Source organism: Leptonychotes weddellii, chromosome 8 (assembly GCF_054177405.1).
Source record: "Leptonychotes weddellii isolate Sample4059 chromosome 8, ASM5417740v2, whole genome shotgun sequence".
NCBI classification, from domain to species: Eukaryota; Metazoa; Chordata; class Mammalia; order Carnivora; family Phocidae; genus Leptonychotes; species Leptonychotes weddellii.
The window spans coordinates 112,458,153-112,484,218 of NC_138376.1; the positions used below are offsets into that span (position 1 = coordinate 112,458,153).

The following is a 26,066-nucleotide window of genomic DNA, read 5'->3' on the forward strand; positions in this document are numbered from 1 at the left end:
AGAGACTATGGACTCTGAGAAACAAACTGAGGGTTTTAGAGGGGAGGGGGGTGGGGGGATGGGTTAGCCTGGTGATGGGTATTAAGGAGGGCACGTACTGCATGGAGCACTGGGTGTTATATGAAAACAATGAATCGTGGATCACCACATCAAAAACTAATAATGTAATGTATGGTGACTAACATAACATAATAAAATAAAATTAAAAAAAAAAGATATAAATCCACGAGGTCCAATATCCATCTAAGGAGGATCTTTAACAACAGAACAAAGAACAAAGGAGGAGAAATAATCAAATGTAGAAGAAAATCCCTAGAGCCTAAAACACAACTCTTCAGCAATTGTGGTTCAGCAAAAATGAAAAATAACTCAGGAACACGACCTCACTAAAGGTCAGTACATCTCAATGGGTGCCTCTTTTCAATTCTTTTCTCTGGATCCTCTTCTCTTTGATCTCTAAATTGTATGTACATGAGGGCTTGTTATTTTCACTTCTTTGTCTCTGCTATATTTCACTCATTCACTAAATGATCTCATCTAAACTTATCATTTTGAGGGGTTCGTGGGTGGCTCAGTCGGCTAAACATCTGACCCTTAATTTCAGCTCAGGTCATGATTTCAGGGTCATGATATTGAGTCCCCCGTCAGGCTCCACACTGAGAGTCTGCTTGAGGATTCTTTCTCTCTCCCTCTGCCCCTCACCCCACTCGTGCCCTCTCTTTCTAAAAAAATAAATAAATCTTTAAAAATAAATAAATAATGAACTCATTACTTTGAATGTTATCTATACATTGATAACCCAAATTTTATCCGTCCATTCACAATCTCTCCACAAAACTCCAGACATAAAATTGATTCCTTTCTGCAATCTAACCTACATTTCAAATACATTATGTCTACAATAGAGTTATCATCTCGATCCATACTCCAAACTGCTCATCTCCTTGTCTTCCCCATCTCAATAAACAGGACACCATTAATCTAGTTGCTCAGGCTATAAAATCACAGGTCATGCTTAACACCTCTCTTGCTCATGTTCTGCCTCCAATCCATCAGCAAGGTCAACATCTAGCATGGATTTCCAAGAATGGTATGTCCAAGAAGAACATGAATTCCCTAACACTATGATGAAGTTTCATCCTCTCTCCTACCATTCACTACCCTGTTTGTACTAATTACATCTCTCATTCAAAGCAATGCAGTTTTTAAGAGCATGAGAATGCCTCTCTTTGTCTATGGCACAAACACTGCATGTTCTACGGTAAATAATATTTACATGGTATTTTAAATGTTGAATATGGGTTTCCATTTTCAAATTATCAAACTATAAAAGGCTTGCTAAATTAATTGTAAATTCTGTAAACCTTGAAAATGTGAAAGTAATGCAAAACAGGAGTTAACAGGTGGAAGTAGATGTGGAGGAAAATACAAGGACAATAAATCTCTGACTTACCCAGTAGGAAATCAAGAAGCACTGTCAAAAACTATCAAGAAATGGAATTTTTATGAAGTTAAATAACAAAAGAATTTTTTAAATGAGCTGGCAGGAAGTGGGAGTGGGGAAAGAAGACAAGTGTAAGTGAACTTGATATCCTTCATGCTACAGATGGGAAACAATAACTATTTTTAAATCGATACATTAACAAATAAAGTGCATGAATATTATTTAAGACTTGGAATTAAACTCCAGAATAACTAACCATAAAATCATTGGAAATAATTACTTCCGATGAGTGGTAATGAAGGAGAGTGTATCGAACCTTACTTTTCAGTTAGCATCCTCTTCAGTGTTTGAATTTTTATTATGGCACATATTGCTGGCATAATAATTAAATAAATAAATATATTAATAACAGAGCAAATGATCACATCTAATCTAGTTTTATGTCTACATTTTCACACATTTATCTGAATAAAAGTTTATAAAGAGACACCAGTTTTTGTTTCAGTGTTGGTTGGTAAAATAAAAGATAAATGCTGATCTGGGAACCACTATGAAAGTACAAAGACTAGCTAAGTACAATCTGGTCAAAATATGTTGATGCCAGAGTATGTAATTAATAAAAGAACTCTATACAAAGGATCCTTCACATCTAGAACCAGAAAAGCTCACACAGTGATTCACTGTAATTTTTCTCCTTAAAGTACTGCAGGCCTACATGCCCCTCCAAAGGGAGACGTTGCTGTTTTGGACACAGTAAACACATCCATTGTCCTAATACTACCTCTCGTCCCATCTCTATGCTTATAAACATGGCACTATTTTTACCTTGAGTAATGCATGGCTTGGTGGCCTGCAATATTAAAATAGAAGTCCGTGGTATGCTTCATCTCATTGGTGTGCCCAGTTGACTCAATCCAGTGTCCTATTGGGAGACAATAAACACCATCCACCAAGTTGTTTTCATTATAAGTATAGCAACGGTCATGGTGAGGTCCATTGCCTGGAACAAGAAGAAATGACAAACAGAGCAATTAAATCAATGTTTTGCTTAAGCAGCCACAGAGTAGCTGATGCGAAATTAATAGGAAGAAGAAAATAAATATAAAGCTGCTTAATCCACACATTTCAGTATGAACAAAAATAGACTAGAGGGGAAAAACAGAAAAAATTTGTAATTACATATGAATTTCATAGAGTTCTGTGCTCCCTTGGAATACATGCATATTTCCAAAAGCATATTAACTCTCAGAGTTTAATGGTACCTCTCAGTGCCCTAACTACCCGTTGTGAGTCATTCTGCAGCCTTTTTATCTTTCTGGTATGCAAATTCATAACTAAAATCAGTAACAAAAAAGAATCAGTAATAAAGTGTTTTAGTATCTGCTCAGACAAATGAATTTTTAAAATAAATACATTAATAAATAATGAAACAAATGATCACATCCAACCTAGTCTGCATGTAAATCAGTGGTTAGTACTATTTTCAGATGGGAAATTATCACAGAGATCAGCTACGTTGCCCAAGGTCACAAAACTAGCAAGTGCCAAGCCAGTGGCAAACTGATACCTAGATCCCCATCTTTCAGGCACCTGATACCTTCATGCTGTCTTCTGCCTACTTCACAAGCACCAGTACACACCATCCTCCCTCCATGGAGTGAACCAAAAGAGAGAGAAATGGAAGAACATGTCTCTGAAAATACTTTTTGCCTACATCACATTCTGCCCAGTATCAACTACACTAGTACACAGATCTTTTACTTCTATGCAATTATAATTCATATATTATTTCTATTCATCTTTATGGACCACCCCATTTCAAATCATTCCTTTCCTTAAACTACCTAATTTCCTATACCGTCTTTAACACACACACAAAAAAAGGAAGCGAAATAAAAATAGGAGTAGGTCACGTTTGCTACAAATATAAAAATCTGATTCATTTGTCCCTTGCTCTATCTTATAAAATATTTTACCTAAAGTTATTTGGCATAAAATCTCAAAAACAGGGCGCCTGGGTGGCTCAGTTGGTTAAGCCACTGCCTTCGGCTCAGGTCGTGATCCTGGAGTCCCGGGATCGAGTCCCGCATCGAGCTCCCTGCTCGGCAGGGAGCCTGCTTCTGCCTCTGACCCTCCCCCCTTTCATGTGCTCTCTCTCTCTCATTCTCTCTGTCTCAAATAAATAAATAAAAAAATCTTTAAAAAAAAAAATCTCAAAAACAAAGAAATACTTAAGTCATTGGGCAATTCTTTAGGCTATAACTCCCTTCCATCAGGTAGGAGGTACAAGATGGCTCCCTTAATAAATCACCACTGATCTCCCTAGATCAGACTTCCCTTTTTCTTTTGATGGCTACAAGGCACTACACCAAGTGATCCTTTACCCTTGATATTTAATAGATGAAAACCAAACTATACTAGCACCCCACTTCTAGAAACATATCAAATAGAAATATAGCAAGAATAGAAAAGATACATAGAGATACATGTGTGAACAATACTATTTTAATAGCACACACTCAACTATATAAATTCATCTATTCATTTTTCCACAAATACTTATTAAATGTCATCTACATGATCTATACTGTGCTAAGTCATGTTAAGGATTTTGGTATTTACCATAGGAACAAGCAGTTAACATGACCAAATTTTTATTTTAAAAGTATCTCTCGGGGCACCTGGGTGGCTCAGTCGGTTAAACAACTGCCTTCGGCTCAGGTCATGATCCCAGGGTCCTGGGATCGAGTCCCACATCGGGCTCCCGGCTCAGCGGGGAGCCTGCTTCTCCCTCTGACCCTCTCCTCTCTCATGCTGTTTCTCTCTCGCTTGCTCTCTAATAAATAAATAAATAAAATCTTTAAAAAAAAAAAAAAGTATCTCTCTGGTCACAGAGTAAAAATTTAATTCAGATGCAATAAGATTAAGCAAAAAGTCCATATAAGAAACTACTGGTCTAGCCCAGGCAGAAGATGATGAAAGCCTGGAGGTAGAAATGGAAACGAGTGGGCAGATTCAGGAAGGAAAAACCACAGGGCGGATATGGGAGGTACAGGAGAAAGGCAGGCAACAATGACTCTAGGCTTCTGGCAAATACAACTCAATATATGGTAGTACCATTCACTAAGATGTGAAATCTGTAAGAGGTTGGAAGGGAAGACCACCAGTCTGGTTTTTGGACTTGAAATGCCATTTGTATACAAAAAGAGATGTTAAGTACAGAGTTGGCATTATTGGTTTGACACTCAGGCCAGAGATCTGAAGTAGAAAAATAAATTTATGAGTCATCTAAGTGTAAATGGCAATTGAGGCAAGGATTTAGATGAGTCACAAAGAAAAACAATACTGATGCAGAAGAAAAGGTTTCTAGAGCCAAGTCTGAAAGCATCCCAATATTTAATAGCTGGATAAAGAAGGATGAGCTTACAAAGAAGGCATAGAAAGAGAAGGTGAAGAGAAAGACTAGGAGTGAGTAAGTGAGGTGGGGGAACATGATTGAAAGTGTAAATAGATCCTAAAAACTGAGTGAATGCATGTCCGATTGTTAATAATTACATCTGGAGAATGGAATTGGGATGAAGAGGACCATTTTACTCTAAACTATTCTGAATTTGTTGGATTTGTCACAAAGCACAAGTATTACTTTTTGGTTTAATAAAAGAATAATATCTGTGGTTCCCACTGTTCAGTACAATAGACTTACAACAATTTATTTATTTACTTTTTATTTTAAGTAGACTCCCCGCCTAATGTGGGGCTTGAACTCCTGACCCGGAGATCAAGAGTCAGGTGCTCTACTGACTGAGCCAGCCAGGTGCCCCTAGACTTATGACAATTTAAAGATTTTTTTAATTTATTTATTTATTTATTTATTTATTTATTTATTTATTTATTTATTTATTTTAGAGAGAGACAGCGAGTGCAAGCAAGAAGAGGAGCAGAGGGAGAGGGAGAGACAGAAAACTAAGCAGACTCCATGCTGAGCACAGAGCCTGACTTGGGCGGGGGGAGGGGGGCTTGATCTCACATTCCTGAGATCATGATCTGAGCCAAAACCAAGAATTGGACGCTTAACCGACTGAACCACCCATGTACCCTGAGACTTATGACAATTTAAATGTTACAACTTAAATACAATTATTAAGGAGCTCAAATGTACATAAATTACAAAGTTTAAGAAAAATTATTTACATAAGGGCGCCTGGGTGGCTCAGTTGGTTAAGCGACTGCCTTCGGCTCAGGTCATGATCCTGGAGTCCCGGGATCGAGTCCCATATCGGGCTCCTTGCTCAGCAGGGGGTCTGCTTCTCCCTCTGACCCTCCCCCCTCTCATGTGCTCTCTCTCTCTCATTCTCTCTCTCAAATAAATAAATAAAACCTTTAAAAAAAAAAAGACAGAAAGAAAAATTATTTACATAACATCAACTTCCTAAGAATTCTTCATTCCTGGAATTAGTTTTTTGAATTACTCATTTTTACACATACATGTTTTAGAAGTAACAAAACACTTCTATTTCTTTCAGCCAGGGAGGTATCAGTGGAGGTCTAATGGAGAGCCAGAACTCCCACCCCACTCAGTAGTAATAAAATCAATCCCTTCTGTTGTCAATGGGTGGGGAGGTACCCCCACCCTCCTACTGGAGCAGTGCTAGAGGAATCCAGTTAAACCAGAAGATGTGAATAAGATCCAGGGTCACATTATAAAATACTCAAAATGTCCAGGTTTCAATAGAGTCACTTCTTATATCAAAAATCACAAAGATCTCAAACTGAATAAAAATTAAAAATGTTTGCAAGATGCCAACATCAAGATGACAGAGATGTTAGAATTATCTGAAAAAGAATTAGCTGAAAAAAAAAATTAACTGAAAAAGCTTCAACAACCCATTTATTTTTTTAATTTTTTTAAAGATTTTTTTTATTTGACAGAGATAGAGAACACAAGTAGGCAGAGTGGCAGGTAGAGAGAGAGAAGCAGGCTCTCCGCTGAGCAGACAGTCCAACACGGGGCTCCATCCCAGGACCCTGGGATCATGACCTGAGCCAAAGGCAGCCATTTAACCGACTGAACCACCCAGGCGCCCCAACAACTCATTTTTAAAAAATGAACCAAGTGTATGATGTCTAAAAGAAACTCACTTCAAATTATAGGCAGCTGGAAAGTAAAAGTGAAGAAAAAGATATACCATGCAAACATTAATCAAAAGAAAGAACAGGTGGTTATGTTAATATCATATAAAGTAGAACCTTCAGAGCAAAGAAAATTACTAGAGATAGAGAGGGAAAGTATATGATGTTAAAAGTATCAATCTATCAAGAAGCTGTAAGAATTCTAAATGTGTACACAACAAAAAATAGAGCTGCAAAATATGTGAAACTAAAAAGTAAGACAACTGAATGGAGAACAGACAAGTCTGGAATTAAAGTTGGAAATTTCAACACCTCTCTCTCAACAATTCATAGAACAACTAGACAAAAAATCAGCAAGGAATAAAATAACATCACTGTCAACCAATGGAATCTAATTGACATTTATAGACACACTACCCAACAATAGCAGAATGTACATTTTCAAGTGTGCACAGAACATATACCAAGCTAAATCATATCCTGGACCATAAGACAATATCAAAACTTTAGAATTAAATCACACAAAGTGTTTTCCCTGACCTCAACAGAATCAAACTGGAAATCAATAACATAATAGGAAAATATTCAAATACTTGGAAACTAATACACATACTTCTAAATAATCTGTGGGTCAAAAAGGAAGTCTCAAAGCTATTAAAAATACATTGCAATGAATGAAAATCAAAATAATATGTGTCAAAATATGTGGGACACAGCTAAAACAGTGCTGTGAGGGAAATTCATGTACTAAATATATACAGTAAAAATAGGAAAAGTTTCAAATCAATCTAGCTCCACTTCAAGAAATTAGAAAAAGAAGAGCAAAATAAATCCAAGGCAAACAGAAGGAAAGAAATAATAAAGAATGGAAATCAATGAAATTAAAAACAGAAAAACATTAGAGAAAATCAATGAAATAAAGAGCTGATTTGTTGAAAAGATCATTAAAACTGGCAAACCTCTAACAAGACTGGCAAAGAAAAGTGAGAAAAGGCACAAATTATGAAAGAAAGGAAGGAAAAGAGAGAAAAGAAGGGATATCACTATAGACCTTGCAGGCATCAAAAGTATAAGACAACAATATAAACAACAAAACACACATAAATTTAACAACTTAAATGAAATGGACCATCCTCAAAACACAAATTACCACAACTCATTTAATATGAAATACAGATTGAATATCCATATAACTCTTAAGGATATTGGATAATTTTAAAACCCAAAAAAGAAATCTCAAAGCCCATGTGGTTTCAATGAAGAATTCTACCAAATGCTTAAAGAAGAATCCATACCAATGCTATACAATCTCTTCAACATAGTACATAGGCATAAAGATAAAAGAAATAAAGAAAACTGTACTTTATTTGCAGGTGACATGACTGTCTATGAAGAAAATCCCAAGGAATCAATAATAATTTTTTAAAATCTCCTAAAATAAGAGTTTAGCAAGACCACAAGATAAAGATAAGCATGCAAAATAAATTGTATTTCTATATACTAGCAATGAAGATTTGGCCATTATAATTAAATAAAATACCATCTACATAGTCATAAATCTAAGAAAAACATGTACACAACTTGTATGCTTAAAACCATAAAATGTGATAAAAGAAATAAAAGAAGATCTAATAAATGGAGAAACATACCATGTTAATGGATTGGATGCCTCAACCTCTACATCTTATACAAAAATTAACTGAAAATGGATCATGGACTTAAATATAAAAGGTGAAACTATAAAACTTTTAGAAAAGCAAATAGGGAAAAAATTCAGTATTCAGAGTTCTAAGACTTCACACTAAAAGTACAATCCAAAAAGGAAAAATTTATAAATCTGATTTTATCAAAATTATAAACTTTTATTCTGCAAAAGACCTTCTTGGGAGAAAAACAAGTTACAGATTAGAATGAAATACTGGCAAATCATATACCCCAACAAAGGACTAGTATCTAGAATATTAAAGAACTCTCAAAACTCAACAATAAGTAAACCAACAATCCAATTAGCATATGGGAAAAAGATATGAAGCGGCATTTCACCAAAAAGGATATACAGATGGCAAATAAGTACTTGAAAAGATGTTCAATATCACTAGCCTTAAGAAAAATACAAATTAAAACCACAATGAGATAGCATTACACACCTATAAAATTTTTTTATTTTTACAAAATAAAAAATAGTGACACCACCAAATGCTGGATACAAGGCTGGGAAAAACTGGATAACTCATATACTGCTAATAGGAATGTAAAACAGTACAACCACTCTGGGGCAATGTTTGGCAATTTCTTTTAAAAATTAAACTTGCAAGAACTATACAACCCAACTCTACTCCAGGCATTTATCTCGGAGAAACTAAACTTTTATTCACACAAAAATCTGTAGAAGAATTTTTAGAGTAGTTTTATTCATTGTAGTCAAAACCTAGAAACAACCCAGATGTCCTTTAGTGTGTGAATGTTTTAACAAATTATGATACATCAACACCAATGATTTAGCCATAAAAATGAATGACCTATTGATATGTGCAACAACCTAGGTGAATCTTGAACAAATTATGCTAAGTGAAAAAACACCAAGCTCAAAAAGTTACATACTCTAGGATTCCATGTATATAACATTCTTAAAATTAAAACATTTATAGAGATAGAGAACAGATTAGTGGTTACCTGGGGTTCTGGGGTGTGGGAGAGAGGGAAAGTGGGCATGGCTATAAAAGAGTAACATGGAGGTTACTTGTGGTAATGAAAATGTTACCACTGAGGGAAACAATAAAAGCTACACAGGATCTTTCCATATTACTTCTAACAACTGCATGTGAATATACAATTACCTCAAAATAAAAAGTTTAATAAACAAATAAAACTTGGGCGTTTGTGGGCGCCTGGGTGGCTCAGTTGGTTAAGCGACTGCCTTCAGCTCAGGTCATGATCCTGGAGTCCCAGGATCGAGTCCCACATCAGGCTCCCTGCTCAGCAGAGAGTCTGCTTCTCCCTCTGAGCCTCCCCGCTCTCATGCTCTCTCTCTCATTCTCTCTCTCTCACATAAATAAATAAAATCTTTTAAAAAACAAAAAAAACCTTCAGTGTTTGTTGTGTTTTGTTTTTTCCAAATTGACTGGAAAATTTTTAGGCTTCTAATTCATTTTCTGTTCCATAAGACTGGCCTAAGAATACAATATATATAACACATTGTTTAATACCACAGTGATCATTTAATGCCTAGAAGCTCAGTTAACTTTTCCAGATCTCATCCACCTTATCAAAGGGCCAGTTGGCTATAACAAGGTTAAAGGAGTAACTTTGTGACAGGGGAATGGGTGGGGCAAGAGAGTAGGTACAAGTGAATTATCTGTCCAGATTGGAGCTGGCCAATGCCAATTATTCATTAGCATTAATTTAAAATAAATAAATAAATAAACAGCTCACTAAGGTAGAATAAACTAATCTGTCATTGGCAGAAAAGTGGAAAAGGATTGATTTAATTAACAATAAACACCTATTTCCTTAGAGCAAATTTGGCCATCATGTTATTTGTTCATCAAGGCAAATTAGGGAAATTTAAATAAAGTGAATAAATGTGAAGGAATAAGAGGCCTGCTTCCTGACACACCAAAAAAAACAGAGAAGTAAGAAACCTCAGAATTTAAAATCAGAACCAACACATTACTTCAAATAATTCTACAAGTTTGAAAGTTCGGGTTAAATTAAGCTTATTTTTTACAAGGAAGTTTTAAAGCTATATTGCATAAACAAAATCTACTGGGTAGTACAGTCCACTTAAAATAAAATTCTAATTATTATTCATGTTATTTTATTTGAATCTATCCTCTTTGGAGTTTAATTACTTTGAAGTTTTTGTTTCTAGCACATGAACATAAAATCTGAACCTAACACATTAATCTCTAATTTTAGCTAGTAACTCACCCAAATCAAATTTCTCTCACGCCTCATCTGTTAACTACCTCAGAAGCTATTGGTGCATAAAGTTGTACAAACATGGTATAATCATTACCAACTCTTTGGCATTTTAGTATTCCTTTCTAATGGCAAAAGCAAAACAAAATAAAACACACAAAAAAATCTTTTTGTTCAACCAACTGCCTCTTTAAAAGAGTGGATCTTGTTCCAGTTGAGCACTTTGATAAATTGCAATATGCAGTGGTAGAAAATAGCTGGGGTTAGTGATGGGAGACAGCTGAACTGCTTTGTAGACTAGGGTACTCAGATGCAATCAAGGAAGGAGAGGATGGGGAAAAAGGATGTGAAGATTAAGAAGAAGGAAAGGTAAGATGGAGAAAGAGGAAAGAAAAGGAGGATTCAGGTAGTAAACTACATAAGGTGAAGCAGATAATCAAAACAAGCTGGTCAGGAGAACACCAAAGATCAGGTAAAGTCAAACATTTTAATATTTAATTTGAAGTTGTCTGCCCTTCTGTTATATCCTCTCTTCCTCTCTTCCCCAACTACCAATATAACCTACTACACTCACACAAATTTCTTGTGTGGAGAGAGAGAAGACAGTCCACTAATAAAAATTTATTTAAAAACTTGATTCCTTGCCTACATTGACTTGATGTAGAACAAGGTAGCCTAAGCAGGGCTACAAGAAGGTGCATCTGCTAAGCAGAGCAGAAGCAAGAAAGCAAAGTCAAGGATGATGATGAGGATGTAAACCTTCGTTGCTTACACAGGCATCTTAAAGAGATTCCAATCTCCCAAATCTATAGGAATAGGGACTAATTACATATATATAGTAGAATAAGTAGAATATATATATATTCTGCACACACACAACAGAATGAAGTGTTAAGAAATAAAACAATGAGCTCTAATAAGAAAATATAAATAATACAAGACTTACATAGAACATTTTCATTTACAAGATTTTTATCTAATTTCATTAAAGAAATGCACAAATCTTAAATGAAAAATGTAAGTAGACAACACTTCCTGCTAATGGCAAAAACAATGTTATTTGGCTAATGAAAACTAGGAAATCAATAACTACACGGGGATATGAAGAAAATTCTATACTAACTTGGACAGGTGGGCAAAGCCCCATTCCTGCGTAACAGGACTGCCCTAAAATAATAGGAGGATGGGGCTCAGTCATTAAGTGTCTGCCTTCAGCTCAGGTCATGATCTCAGAGTCCTGGGATCGAGCCCCACATCGGGCTCCCTGCTCAGCGGGAAGCCTGCTTCTCCCTCTCCCACTCCCCCTGCTTGTGTTCCCTCTCTCGCCGTGTCTCTCTCTGTCAAATAAATAAATAAAATCTTTAAAATAAATAAATAAAATAATAGAAGGTTTATATAGTTAAAAGTGCCATGCCTAGAGTTAAAGCTGAAATAACTCGAAGAAAAATCCAGTAGAAAACAACCCAACAAATTTGGGAAGAGCTCTGAGGGTTTTGATTAAAAATAATAATAACTACAAACACAAATAAGTGGCCCACGTAGCAATGATAAAAACAGGAATTAGAGGGCGCGTGGGTGGCTCAGTTGGTTAAGCGACTGCCTTCGGCTCAGGTCATGATCCTGGAGTCCCGGGATCGAGTCCCGCATCGGGCTCCCTGCTCAGCAGAGAGTCTGCTTCTCCCTCTGACCCTCCTCCCTCTCATGCTGTCTCAAATAAATAAATAAAATCTTTAAAAAAAAAACAGGAATTAGACTTCGCAATAACAAGGTTTTTCTATGGTGGATATGAAAATATTACTTGTGAAGGAGGCTAGAGTGTGGAGGACCAAGAAAGAAAATATCAAATGTGACAGGGTGATTATGGTAATGAATCAAACACCTGGCTCAGGTGTGTGTATGTGTGTGTGTGTACCCACAAGTGCACATGTACTTGTGTATATATGTGTATGAGTCTGTGTGATTGTCTTCCAAAGTAGAAGATCTGATATATGATAAATGGTGATTGCTATTGTTATGGCAAATAAGAAGTTGAAATGTGGGATACATAAACATCATCCTTTCAGTACATCTGGACATAGAAACTTCTCTAACCCTTTTAGTCAAAAATGAGCCACTCAGCCTAAGACAATTATTTGATGGAATTCCAAGTCAGCAGGCTCATACCTTTGTACATAATAGTCCTGGCCTCATTTGTTCTCATTAATAATCAGACTTAAGACCATTCATATATGCTTCAAATTCTATGAGATAATCAACAAAAGTCCTTGAGACAGTTGTTTGGTAGGCAGCTATGATGTGTTGGCCCTCTCAAAGGTGAGCTTTGCGGTGTGCAAAAAAGGGGAACAGCAGAAGTGATTAATAAAGCTTAACCTTGGACCCACTCTCTGTCAAGCTTCCAGAGGAGATCTTTTAAGTAAAACTCCTAGAAGAAACTTAATCAGTTCTAAGTATTTTAAGAAAAAAAAATTAACACCTGCCAAACCATACAGAGCAGAAAACATTAGAAGGAGAAATTTCCATGATTACAGAAAGATATGGGTGAAATGGAGGCTTACATCAAGTTAGGTTGAAAACACATAAGAGGGGGGGAAAAGAACTTATAGAAAAAGAAAAATTCAATAGCTCTTTTCTTAAAAGATTTACAATATGTCATGTCTTCATTGTTATGAACTAAATTATGTTTCCCCCAAATTTATACATTGAAGCTCTAAACACCAATGTGGATTGTATCTACATATACGGCATTTGGGGAGGTAATTAAGGTTAAATGAGATTATAAGGGTGAGGCCCTAATTCAATAGGACTTGTGTCTTTACAAAAAGGGGAAGGGACACCAGAGATGTCTCTCCATGAAGGCCTAGAGGAAAGACCGCAGGAGGACACAGTGAGAAGGCAGCCATCGGCAAGCCAGAAAGAGTTCTCACCAGAAACCAAATTTGATGGCTCTCTGATCGGGGACATCCAGCTTGCAGATCTATGAGAAAATAAATGTTTGTCATATGTCACCAGTCTATAATATTTTGCTATAGCATCCCAAGAAGACTAATGCACTCATATATACATGAAATATTCTGGAGTTTAATCCAGTTCATATCCAAGTATTATTGAGAGCTTATGTATCCAGTCCTGTGGTAAAGTGAGGTTGACAAAGGAAATTTAAAACATGACTCCCACCATGAATGAACCCTTGTTCATCAGACAAAGGTTACACAATGCAATCAGTGAATGAAACAAAGCTGCCTTAAACGATGAAAATAATTGTAAAACCATATGATAAAATACTAACACACAAACAGAATATTCAAGAATGGCAAATAGGCTTCCTTTCCGACGCCATTTTCAACGTATGGTGACTGGAATGTTATGTTGAAATGTACTGTAAGGAGCACCCAGCTCACTGGAAAGAAAACTAGGATAGATAATAACGTGTCCATGGATGTAGAAGACTGAAAACCGGGGATGGTTGGATCAGTGTGAGCCACAATTACCAAGAAAGGATTTGTGATGGAGGGTATGGCTCTCAAGGTGTGACTGACAACAGGGTATGCTTTGGATACATAACAGAGGGCACAGCAATGTATGAATGAGTATGATTCAAAGCAGGAAATAGATAATAGCAACAAATCTGTTTATTCCTGTGGGTAGAGAGACAACCTAATATAGAGTCATTGTGGGTTCTTATTACTTACCAAATGCTAAGCAAGCACTGTAAAACAACTGACTTGCCAAAGCAGAGAAGAGAGTTACCACTTCTCTAGCCATTATTTAAGAAAACAGATTTTTTTTTAATGTGGAAGATTTACATTAACTAGTGATTCATGATCATACACACATCTCAAAATGGGAAGCATCTCAAGGATTGAGGCTTCACTTGAAAAGTATCCCAAACAATGGCATAACCAGGAAATTATACTTCTATTTAAAATTAAACACAATAACAGAGCTCTCCTTATATAATTTTTAGAGAAAATCTGAAACTTAGATTGTTCTTATTAGGCTTGACTCAAAGCACCAAGAATGAATTATTAATAATTCATTCAATGTGATGATAGTTAAGAGCAAAGGCAAAAGATTTGACCATCTGATTTGAAGTGATCAAATCTTTTGGTAGCTAATTATGCCATGACTCAAGGGATTAAACAAGATCGGCATATTAAAATGCTCCATCTCTGCATAATTGGATATATTTGCTGGATACTGCATTTCCTTTCTATGTCACATGCAGAGATGTTTATTCATGTGTTTAATAAATTTTTGTTTAATTGCTCTAATAATTTTTAATGTTGATTTTCCCACTGTCACTTAAACAATTTTTATGGTAGTGTCTAGACTTTTGTTGTTTTATATAGGCAGGTCAATCTTTCTCTCCATAGCGCTCCTAGAATTGACTAGAAATTGTGTTTATCGTCTGAACACAAATCCAAGTCATACTCTAAAAATAGATAAAGCATCTATGTTAATATTAGACTCACTATATGAAGAAAATGCTTCCAACCAGATTTCACTACTTCATTTTTCATACCTTCACACCCACTACAAAAGCTCCCATGTCGCCTGTCTTTGTGTACTTTAAGCCAAATAATGTGGAGGCAGAAGGTGATAACCTTCCCTAACGCCATATCTCAAGAGTGTGAACATTTCGATGCAAAGAACACAAAATAATCCTATTCATCCCAGGAACTCTGAAGAACACTGAGGATTATTTTACATTTAACCTCTTCCTAACCAGGCAGACAAACATTTCAGCAGTTTCATAGTAAGTAAATGTTTTGGCATAAAATCTCTCTTCAATTAAGATTATCTAGAATGTGAAACAAATGGTTTAATAAAACATTCCCTTGAACTGACCTAGTTCTGAAATGAAAACAATCTTTAATGGCTTTATGACTTGGTTTCTTCCATAGCACAAATATCTTTTGATATGATAGAGTTGATGCAAATATCATGTAGGCACTACTCTAGTTACTGGAAAGAAATTAGAAATGCACAGCTAATTAAAATAGAGAATAGAGTGGTCAGACATAATTTTTAAAGACTAAATTGCTTCTGAAATTGACAAGCCATATTGTTTTCAACCCTTTTAATGAGACATTGTAGGCTGTAAAAAAAAAAAAGAGGGTCAATCAGAAAGATTATCTTAAAAGTTACCACAGCCATAAGCTACATCTGTACAAGAAACAGCTGAAGAAGGACTTTGCTTGTCTCAGGACTTTGATGCAAGCCACACAAAATCTGACCAACAGTGACTTCAATGAATACAGGTCTATCTCTCACACAACGAGAAGTGTAAAGCCAGGCCGCCCAGAACTGATGTAATACCAAGTGCTTTCTAAATGTCTGTTTTGCCATCCTTCACACATTGACCTTGTTGTCATACTTGTCACCTCATGTTCAAAGGGTGACCTCTAGGCATCATGTCTGGATACTTCACTTCCTAGCCATGAAAAAGGACAAAGAATCTCTGTTCCTCTTCATGAGAAAAGTGAAAGCTTTCCTGGGAACCTCACCTAAAAGACTTCTTACATCTCATTAGCCAGAACTAGGTGACACAGCTATCCTTAAACCAACTGCTGGGGGGTGGAGGGGGCGGAATAAGAGCACCACACATACTAACACAATAATGACCCATCCCCAGTGCTACCAAGACAAATCAGGATTCTTTTAGACAAGGAAAGTAAGGGGGAAACAAATGCTAATTAGGCCACTGATGGTGATTGTGATGGGTCTAAGCAAGTCATCTTTCTCCAGCAAACCACTTTACAGGAGAAACCACATTTCATTCATTCAAAACTGATTTCATTCAAAAGTATCCAATGCATTAAATGTGAATTGTAAAGTATTTTTAAAGAAATCAACAGTAAAACTAAAAGCATTTTTTTGAAGATTTTATTTATTTATTTGATAGGGAGAGACAGAGAGAGAACACAAGTGGGGGTGGGGGAGCAGCAGGCAGAGGGAGAGGGAGAAGCAGGCTCCCCCACTGAGCAGGGAGCCTGATGTGGGGCTCAATCCCAGGACGCTGGGATCATGACCTGAGCCGAAGGCAGACACTTAAACGACTGAACCACCCAGGCGCCCGTAAAATTTTTAAAAGATTTATGTATCTATTTATGACAGAGAGAGAGAGTGTGTGTGTGCATGTGTGTGCGTGCACATGGGGAGGGGCAGAGCAAAAGGGTGAGAATCCCAAGGGGACTTCACCACTGAGCACAGAGCCCAACTCAGGCTTGATCTCACAACCCTGAGATCATGAGCAGAGCCGAAACCAAGAGTCAAGTGCTTAACCCACTGAGCCACCCAGGCGCCCCAAAACTAAAAGCATTTTAATGTACTTTACACTCTTGAAAATTGCACAAAAGACAACAGATTATTTGTCTAGTTCCTGGTATGTTTGGTTTGTAGAACCTCTTTACTGTACAGAAAATCTCCTCCTTCCATTTCTAGCCATAAACCTCCCCCACGCCTCCACTTCCAGTTTTCCTGTGGGCTGCCCCTCCATCATCTCTTATAACTCATCTTTCCCCTGACCCGCCCTGTCCTCACCAGATATATCCTCCTTCGATATTTATTCTTCAGGGCACTAAAATCTGACATCTGCCCTCAACACTCCACTGAAAAAACTTGAAGTCATCTCCTGTCAGATTCATTTTTTATCTTTCTTTACCTGCCTGCAGCATTTAAAGATAGTGACCGCTCTCTGTTAAATCTTTCTCCTGTTGGCTCTGTAATACTCCTCTTCTAGAAGGCAGTCTAGTAGAGCAATTAAATGCATGGGCTCATGATCCAGACTGGGACTCCATTCCAAGCTCTACTACTTACTGTCTGTAAACAGTAATGAGAAATTCATTTAAGCAATCTGTGCCTCCACTGTCTCATTTCTGAAAAAGAAATCCTAGTACTATCTACTTCACAGGGTTGTTGTGAGGGAAGTCTCTTAGATAATCCATTTAAAGGATTTAACAGAGGGCCTACCACAGCTGGTGTTCAATAAGAACTCTTAACTACTATTACTCCTCTCTTGTATCTCTCCCAGTCCTTCTTGTCTGTTTGCAAACTGTACATTGACTTACAAAACAGGTATATCCCAAAATGAGCTCAAACTGTTTCAACAACAGCTTTGTTCAGACCTGTATGTTTCCAGACAAGACTACAATAACAGTAACTCCACGTGGGCTCATGTTCCAAAGACAAGTTGGAACCCTGGTTTTTCTGGCAACTCACCTACTTTATAAATTCTGACCAATTTGTGCCCAAACCATGCCGGTTTCTCCCTAAAACCAACTGAAACTCCCAAATCTTTTCACTTTGAATTGTTCTCAAGGCAAACTTCTCTAGTTCTCGATTTTTATACAATAACTTATTAATGCAAATATTAAGACTTGACTTTTATTTTCTTCTTGGTTTATTCCTACCTTGGGGACTCCATATTTTGAATACTGCTTCTCTCAAACAAAACAGCCATTATCTCTCCTGGGTATCTCTTATCAGGAAATTTGATAAGCATGCTTCCTAAATTACTGATCAGAAGATTTAACAGGAAAGGATCTAGAATAAAGTGACTTGTAAAAAGCCACTTGCACTCACCCTCATGTTCTACTGGTTCATCAGTCTGGGCACATTAGGCTCAGTTGTTCAACTTGCATGAATCCACCTAACTAATCTATTAGCCAGCCGTCATTTTCTAATCTGTAGACCAAAAAAATTGGGAGATTTTTCTAAAATTCTTTACTGAAACCAAGATGCACTGTTCCTCCATTTTTTCCCCTTATATAAATCAGGATTGTTGTCTGATGAGGTAAGACTTCTAAAGCAATTTAAAGCTACTTTAAAATATGTAATGATGGTGAAATATCAGGGTTCTTTTTTACTTTTTGTGGGTCGTAAGTCCCTTTGAGAATCAGTGCAAGGCTATGGATAACCTTCCTCAAAAAAATTGTTTAAATGCTCATGCACACAGTGCATATAGCTTATCATTAAGATGTATACTAGAAAAAAGGAATTGTGCTTTATAATTACGGCCATCAGAGAAAGAGATGAAATTTTCATTAACTTATCAATTCAAATTTAGATAACCATCTTTTTTTTTTCCTCCCTGAAAACAGCAAAGACTTACTTGGCACAAAATTAAAATTTGCTTTCAAACATCACCATTTATGAAGATTTCTCTATCTACATGAAGTTTTATAAACAGCCTAATTTTTTCAAAGCAGCTACTTTCTCTTGTACAGAATGTAGTAATTTCAGCCATTTAAAAATCGCATCAATGGTCTCCTTATAAGTGAAAACTAGCATTCCATTACGTTGCTAAGGAATTTTTATTTTTTCCAGGCTACAGGACAAGACTACTCTAGTAGATCTAGCCCACCACTTACATTGAAGCCTCAATCTCAAGAGAAGTCAGCAAGGAATCACTTACCAAGCTTTATATGGGTACTTGTCTTAAACTCACCTTGTAGATTTAATTCTCTAAGAAAATCTGGCTCAATTAACTGATACAGAACCAAGACAAGGTGTTCTGTCACATCATAGATATCAAAAGAATCAACACAACAGCTTTATGATCTTATGATACATAGGATAAAATAAGCATCCATGGTATTATCAGTCAAAAATGTCTACATGAGTTTATTGAAAAAAATAATTGTTAAAACGTTCACCCAAAAAGCCAACAGCAAGATTTTTGTAGGTGATTTTTAACTGGTTTTAATTACCTACATTAAAGTAATTTGCCTACATCTGAGCAAAATTAAGCTATCTAACACTTCTTCCCAAATGAAGCAGAAGTTCTGGATAAACTGCTGTCTTAGGGTGATTATCTTCACATTTATGTCATTAAATCTTTTTTAAACGGATGGTAACTGTTTTTCAGAATTGTTCTGGGAGACAGGGAGTGCATAGGATGAGAAAGTGGGAAGATAAATTTGGGAGAGAATGAGATTGTGATTAAACTCTTTTCTTTGAGATTATATACAAACTATAGAATGATAGTAGAGTACAAGTGAAATACTGCCACCCAGTGGAATTATAAATAAAATCCTCAAATTCGGAAAGATTTTAAGAATTTCCTATCCATTTTCAATTGGAATGATAGAGCTTAATAATTTTCAAAGTCCTTTCAAATATATCATTCCTCAAAAATAAAATCCAGTGGTACAGATAGCATTGTGTGAGTACATCTTTTCCCGAGTCTGAGGTTCTAGTCAATTAAATGACTTGACAGAGTCCTGCGCATATTTAGCAGCAAAGCAAACACAGGAGCCCAAGGCTGCTGGCTCCCAGCTCACTGCTGCTTACACCAGGTAGCCCCTCCTAAGGAGCCTTTGATTAACACCGTATTTCAGAGAAAACTGAGACTCAAAGATTATCAAGGCTTCTCAAACATTTCCAAGGGGTCTCGGGAACATAGCTTGATGCAGTACCCTACTGTCATGAAAATTCTTTGAAGACTTGTATTTTTTTTAAAAAAATTCCTGTGAGAGGGCACCTGGGTGGCTCAGTTAAGCGTCTGCTTTGGCTCAGGTCATGATCCCAGGGTCCTGGGATCCAGCCCTGCATCAGGCTCCCTGCTCCGCAAGGAGCCTGCTTCTCCCTCTCCCTCTGCCTGGCGCCCCCCACCCTGCTTGTGATCACTCTCTCTCTCTCTGTCAAATAAATAAAATCTAAAAAAATAAAAATAAACAAATAAAAACTCCTGTGAGGTTTGTGTTCTATTCTATATGACATGTCTCTTTCAATTTGAAATAATGTGGTTTTTTCCTCAAATGTCTTTTAGAAAAAAATGGTGCTTTAAGACAATGGTGCATTTCTATCCTGGGCTACAAAGTCACTAGACCAGAACCACACTAAAGATGGGAACACAGAGGGTATGAATATACCAGTCTGAGACAATTGGAAAGTGCCTTGCTCAAGTTCATTCATTCATCAAGTATTTTAACGAACACCTGCCAAATGCTGGGCATTGTTTTAGATCATAGGACATGCTATGATAATAAACACCCAAGTTATCAGATGGCAGAGAACAGCAAAGGTTTACTTCTTGCCCACGCTAGAGTTCACGGTAGACTGGCTAAGGGCCATTCTTCTCATTTTTATCATCTTCATGCTGGGACCATCAGACAGAGCAGTCACTTTTGAAACATCAATAGTAATCTCTTGGCAGAGAAAACAGTGCAGCAAAGCAACAGGAAGTGACATACATCATTTCCTCTTATATTTTATTGACCAAAATAAGCCATATGACAAAGATATTCTTCTTCAACAGGGCAAAGAAGAATAATCCACCCACAGGGAGAGGATGTGGACATTGGTAAATAATAGCAGTATGTCACACCCCAACTTTTCCAAATCTGCTGAGGAAAGGTGGTTCTGGGTAACACAGAGGAAAGAGGTAACATCTTTCAGTATGTCAGATGGGAACTCAAGCAATTTTACTTGGATGTTAAAAGAAAGGGTTATCATAGAAGGCTAGGAGGACTTGGAATGTGTAGGCATCAGACATGTCAGATATACCATGAGTATGTATTAAACAAGTAGACAGAAAGTACTTAGAATGTTTATAACTTTGAATTATGCTCTAAGTCCCAGTACTGACATAGCATTTTATCAATAAAAACTCATGAAAGTGGCCTGTGTCCAATGAAGGATACCACATCTGATCAGAAGCAACATATCAGGGTTGCTTAATGTACATATAAATAAAACTACAGCCACCTAGGTGGGGCCACCAGAGCCAAACGTATACAAATTATATCTAGGATCAACACATCAGAGTTACCTAACTTAAATCGATATAAAATTCACAACCAGTTGAGTGGCGGCAATAGAAGCAGCATATGTACTAATCATATATATGACCAAACCATGTGAGTTCACTGGACTCTGTGCTATTTTCATAGCTCAGTAAGAAATACTCCAGCTGGGGGAGTGAATACTATTCCTCCCCACTCTGCTAATGCTGGAAGGTTAAGTCTCTGGCCAGTGGCTCTAATGAAAGCCTTCATGCTGAATCCAATCAACACTGATGGCCTCGGCAGCTGCCAGAGAAAAAGAAAGGGATCTTTCCTACAATGCCGCTAATGGACCCTGACAGACACCCCATGGAGATTAAGATACTAATCCCCTGTATCCCTAATCTAAAGAAACAGGTATGTGCATGTGCATGTGTGAGTACTGTGCATTAATCAGGTTTGGTTTAGAAAGATCCAATAACTCTACATTATATAATCATTTATTGTATTTAAAAATTGTATAATAAATATAAATTATTTGAAGAAGCTACCTCTGATTGGTTTTCATTATTCCACCAAAGCCAATGGAACAATGTAGCATGGTTCACTGCAGACCTAAGACTGCCACGTTGTGACAGAAACTGAAGGAAAGGGCAGAGCACTATCAAAGAGTTGCATGAAATGGTGGGAGAAAATAAGAGTCTGGGTGGCTGAAACTTAGACTGTTTTCAGGAATTGGAAGAAGTGCAGACAGAAGTAGGTAATAGTGAGGAGCCTCAAATGGCATAGTAAGAAGTTTATATTTATTTTATAGGAAACAAGAACTCATCAAATAATTTTTAATTGCACATGTGACATCATCCAATCTGTATTTTAGAAAGATAATTCTGGTAGCAGGGTGGAGGAAAGATTGAATAGAGAAAGGACACAAAGTAGTTAGATCATGTAAAAGGCCACTGAAATACCAAGGAATCAAACCATAACTGAGGCAACAGGATGAAAATAAAAAGGTAGCTGGCGGGGGGGGGGGGGGGGAGGGTACTGAGATATTTCAGTTTACAGAATCTCTTACAGTGACCTCCCAAACCAGCTGGTTATCAAAAGCACCTGGGGAAACTGTAAAATTCTTATTCCCTGGCCAATCCCAGAACTATTAAATCAAAATCTCTTAAGGATGTGGACTAGGAAATGCTTGGCATACCTCAGGGGTTCATCATGCAATCAGCTCAGCCTAAGAAGTTATGCTTCCACATACTTAAGTGACTGAGCTAGTGTCTTTAAATCAGGAACACTGAAAAAAAAAAGCTTTGTGAAGGTTGATCAGTAGTTGAGGTTTTGATATATTGAGTTTATAGTACTTCCAGGACATCCAGATGAGAAAGTCTTATAGACAATAGAATATATTAGTCCAGAAAAGAGATGAGAGCTAGGGCTATATCATCACAAGATTGAAGACAATCCTTCAAAGGAAGAATGTAGCTTAAGATAAGAGGTGATCTGAGGAAAGAGGCTCACAAAGCACTTACACTTAATGGTAGTGCACAGAAAGATGAACTTGGTAACAGCTGGCCAAGGAAGATAAATGTACCTAACAGATAATTCCATTAAATCATATTGCCTTACTTGTTTACTAAACAACAAAATAAAGTACTACACAAAACTAATTCATGCATCTCAAGGTAAAGGCTTCAATGTTCAGCCCAAGTTAGGTATGTCAGTTGCCAACCCTAGTTTCCTATTGTCCATCCAAGTATTATCTGTATAGCCACCAGAGGTAGATTTTTAAAAAACATGGACTCTTACAACGCAACAATTGAAAGGCAAATAACCCAATTAAAGATGGACAGTGATATAAACAGATATTTTCCAAGAAGATACACTCACAAATGAGTATCCTCTGGTTGACATATGGCCAATAAGAACATGAAAAGATGTTCAACATTATCTATCAGTTATTAGAGAAATGCGATTCAAAACCATAATGAGATACTTCACCCACCCTGGGATGGTTAAAATTAAAAATACAGGCAATAACAAGTGCTATGAAGGATTTGGAGAAACTGAAACTCTCATGCAATGTTGGTGGTAACATAAAATGATACAGTCACTTTGGAAAACAGTTTGACAGCTCTTCAAATTGTAAACCACGGAGTTACCATGACTCAGCAATTCCACTTCTGGATATATACCCAAAAGAAGTGAAAATAAACAAACAAATAAATAAAAAGAAGTGAAAACATGACTATGCAAACGTTCATAGCAGCATTATTCAAAAAGTGAAAATAACCCATATGTCCATCAACTGATGAGTGAATAAATGGAATGTGGTATATCCATACAATGAATTATTACTCAGCAATAAAAGTATGAATGAAGCACATATAGTCAGTTACAAGGAGCCACATGTTGTATGGTTCCATTTATATGAAATATTCAGAATAGACAAATTCATAGACTGAAAGTCCATTACTACATTTGCCAGAGGATGGGGGAGGGAGAAATGGAGATTGATTAGTAATGAGTACAACATTTTCTTTTGGAGTGGTGAAAATGTTGGATAATTCATGTTGACTTTGTGAATATACTAAAAACCTCTCAGTTTTACGCTTTAAAGGGGTGAATTTTATGATATGTGAATTACATCTCAATAAAACTTTTTAAAAATATGGAATTTCCAGGCTCCATTTTTCGAGATTCTGTAAGTCTGTGATTGACCCAAGAATCTGTATGTTTAAAAAGTTCACCAGGTTAGGGAATCACTGGTGTATCTAGAAAATTCGCTAGAGAGTTACCTGAGCTACATTTGAAGAAAAAGAAAAGATGCGAACAGCAGTGATCCAAGTGAACAAACAGTGAGAGAGGCTGACCCTGCCTCAGTCCTCTAGGCCTCAAGAAAGAAGGCCCTGCTCACCACCCCATAAGTGCTGCCCCTCTGCTTCCTATCGTCCCCATTCCCACCTTCCTCACCAGCTGCCCCCCAGCACCCTCCCTCAGCATTCCTTCACCAAAAACCCTACAGCTCAGCCACACATCACAAGAGTCCAAGGGAGTCCTACCACAAAAGGCTTAAACACTTAATGCCTTTGAACCCCCAGACTCTGGCTTTTCCCTTGTCACTTTAATAAAACCAGGATTCTCACTCATAGAAGATCATGTCAGAGCACCAAGTTCCTCTTGGAGTCACATCAGACAGATCTTTAAGAATAATTGTGTTGCTTTTATTTTCATAATTACAGAAAAAATAATGAGGGAAGATCCTGTTTTTCTTTAAATACCAAGCTTAAAATTCTATTGCCTCCATAAAGACTTCCGCAATCTCTCTCCCATTCCTGATTATGGGGATGAACTTCCTCCACTACACTGCATATAGATTTTCAGATTTCTGTTACAGTCCTTCCTTGATGATAAGCCTTTTTTTCTCAGCTAGAATGTAAACCTCTTAAACTCAAGAGCTGTGAATTTTTCATCATTGTTTCCCAGCACTTATCACAATGCCAGGTGGGTAACGGAGCCTCAAAATTGTGTGTAAAATGAGTTGAATAAATGAATCAAATACCTATTCTGATTTGTTAGGGTTTTTTCCTGAGGAAAGGAAAGTTATAGACATCCTTTCTCAATGGCTAATACCAAAATAAGGTTTTAAACAATACTAAAATGTGAGGTTTAATGAAATTAATATATTTTTATTTTCACGGCATTTTTTTCACCTTTGTAATAGCAGAGTACCTAAAAGAGTTCCCTTTTTTAAAGTTTGATTTGGGCTATATCTCTCTACATTCCTCACACCTAATTAGATTGATTCACTAATGAATTCTAAGCGCATCTCTCTGAAAAATAATAAAACCTCTTTAACCACAATCAAAAGACATCATCAAGTGAAAATTTCAGATTCAAATTTCTAAACAGATTAAGTAAGTGAAGACTGAAGCCTTTGCAAAAATGTATACACAGCTCAGGGGTAAAGTGCTTTTCTAATAAAATTTTTATGGGATACTCCTTCATTGCAAATAAATGTGAAGTATCACCAAAAAAAAAAAAAAGATAAACATAAATAAGCCAATGACAAAATCTTGTCAATATTTTTAGCACAAAATAATTATTACTTCCATTTACAAAGAATGTTCACATGTATTAGCTCAATGCTTCCTCATTATTCTGAACTAGTAAGTGTTAAAGCAACACTTTAAACCAATGTCTTCTTGTATTGAACATTCAGAATCTGCACAACCTCAAAATGCAACAGATGATATTTAGAATAGTTCCGAATCTAAGATCATGGAAATTAACAGTGTAACCCTCAAATACAGTCTCATGTGTATGGGAGTTCAAAATTTCTCCAGCTCTAGAATTGTTCTGGGTAATGGTTGTTATGCTCATCAAATAGACAGATTTTTAATGATTTCAATGAAGAAAGTGATAAACTGGTAATTTATGACAAAAGACATGAATTTAAATGTCATATTAACTTTTTCCAAAGGTACTAACAGTTCATAAAATCTATAACTATAATGTCCAGAAATTTTGGCAATCATAGGTGAAATGTTGATAAAATTTTTCTTTGCTCATAGACATAATATAGAGCCTTTTACAACTAAACTGAAAAGAAAATGATTTCATAGTAACCATTCCTCTAATTCTCTATGGTTTAATTAGCGAAAATTCAGGATCAAGCTCTGTGTTATGTTAATGTGACATTATGATTTAACATTTAAAAACATGAAGGTCATAGAACTGAAAATGTCAAGCTTCTCACTCAGTGTATACTGGCTGTATTACAGACCTGAGCTAGCTGGACACAGCCCAGGATCTCACCATCGGAGCGGAAAACAGAACATTTTCCAGAT

General features: G+C 36.6%; 1 protein-coding gene and 1 long non-coding RNA gene across 5 annotated transcripts in view; both read right to left on the bottom strand.

Annotated features, from left to right (window-relative positions):
- The window catches only part of EPM2A (EPM2A glucan phosphatase, laforin), a 95,280-nt gene that overhangs the window by 61,306 nt on the left and 7,908 nt on the right, over positions 1-26,066 (bottom strand). For 3 of the 4 annotated variants that reach the window (XM_081829100.1, XM_081829097.1, XM_081829099.1), the window contains exon 2: positions 2,270-2,444. In XM_081829100.1, the coding sequence (XP_081685226.1) occupies positions 2,270-2,444 (175 nt within the window). Of the gene's footprint in view, positions 1-2,269; positions 2,445-15,343; positions 15,461-26,066 lie in introns of all 4 variants that reach the window. The other variant, XM_081829098.1, reaches the window with a different exon arrangement.
- LOC145723128 (uncharacterized) lies at positions 2,874-11,869 on the bottom strand. The gene is made up of 2 exons (XR_014147984.1): positions 5,636-11,869; positions 2,874-3,742 (listed from the first exon to the last, which is right to left on the bottom strand). It is a non-coding gene; the product is annotated as an uncharacterized LOC145723128 (long non-coding RNA).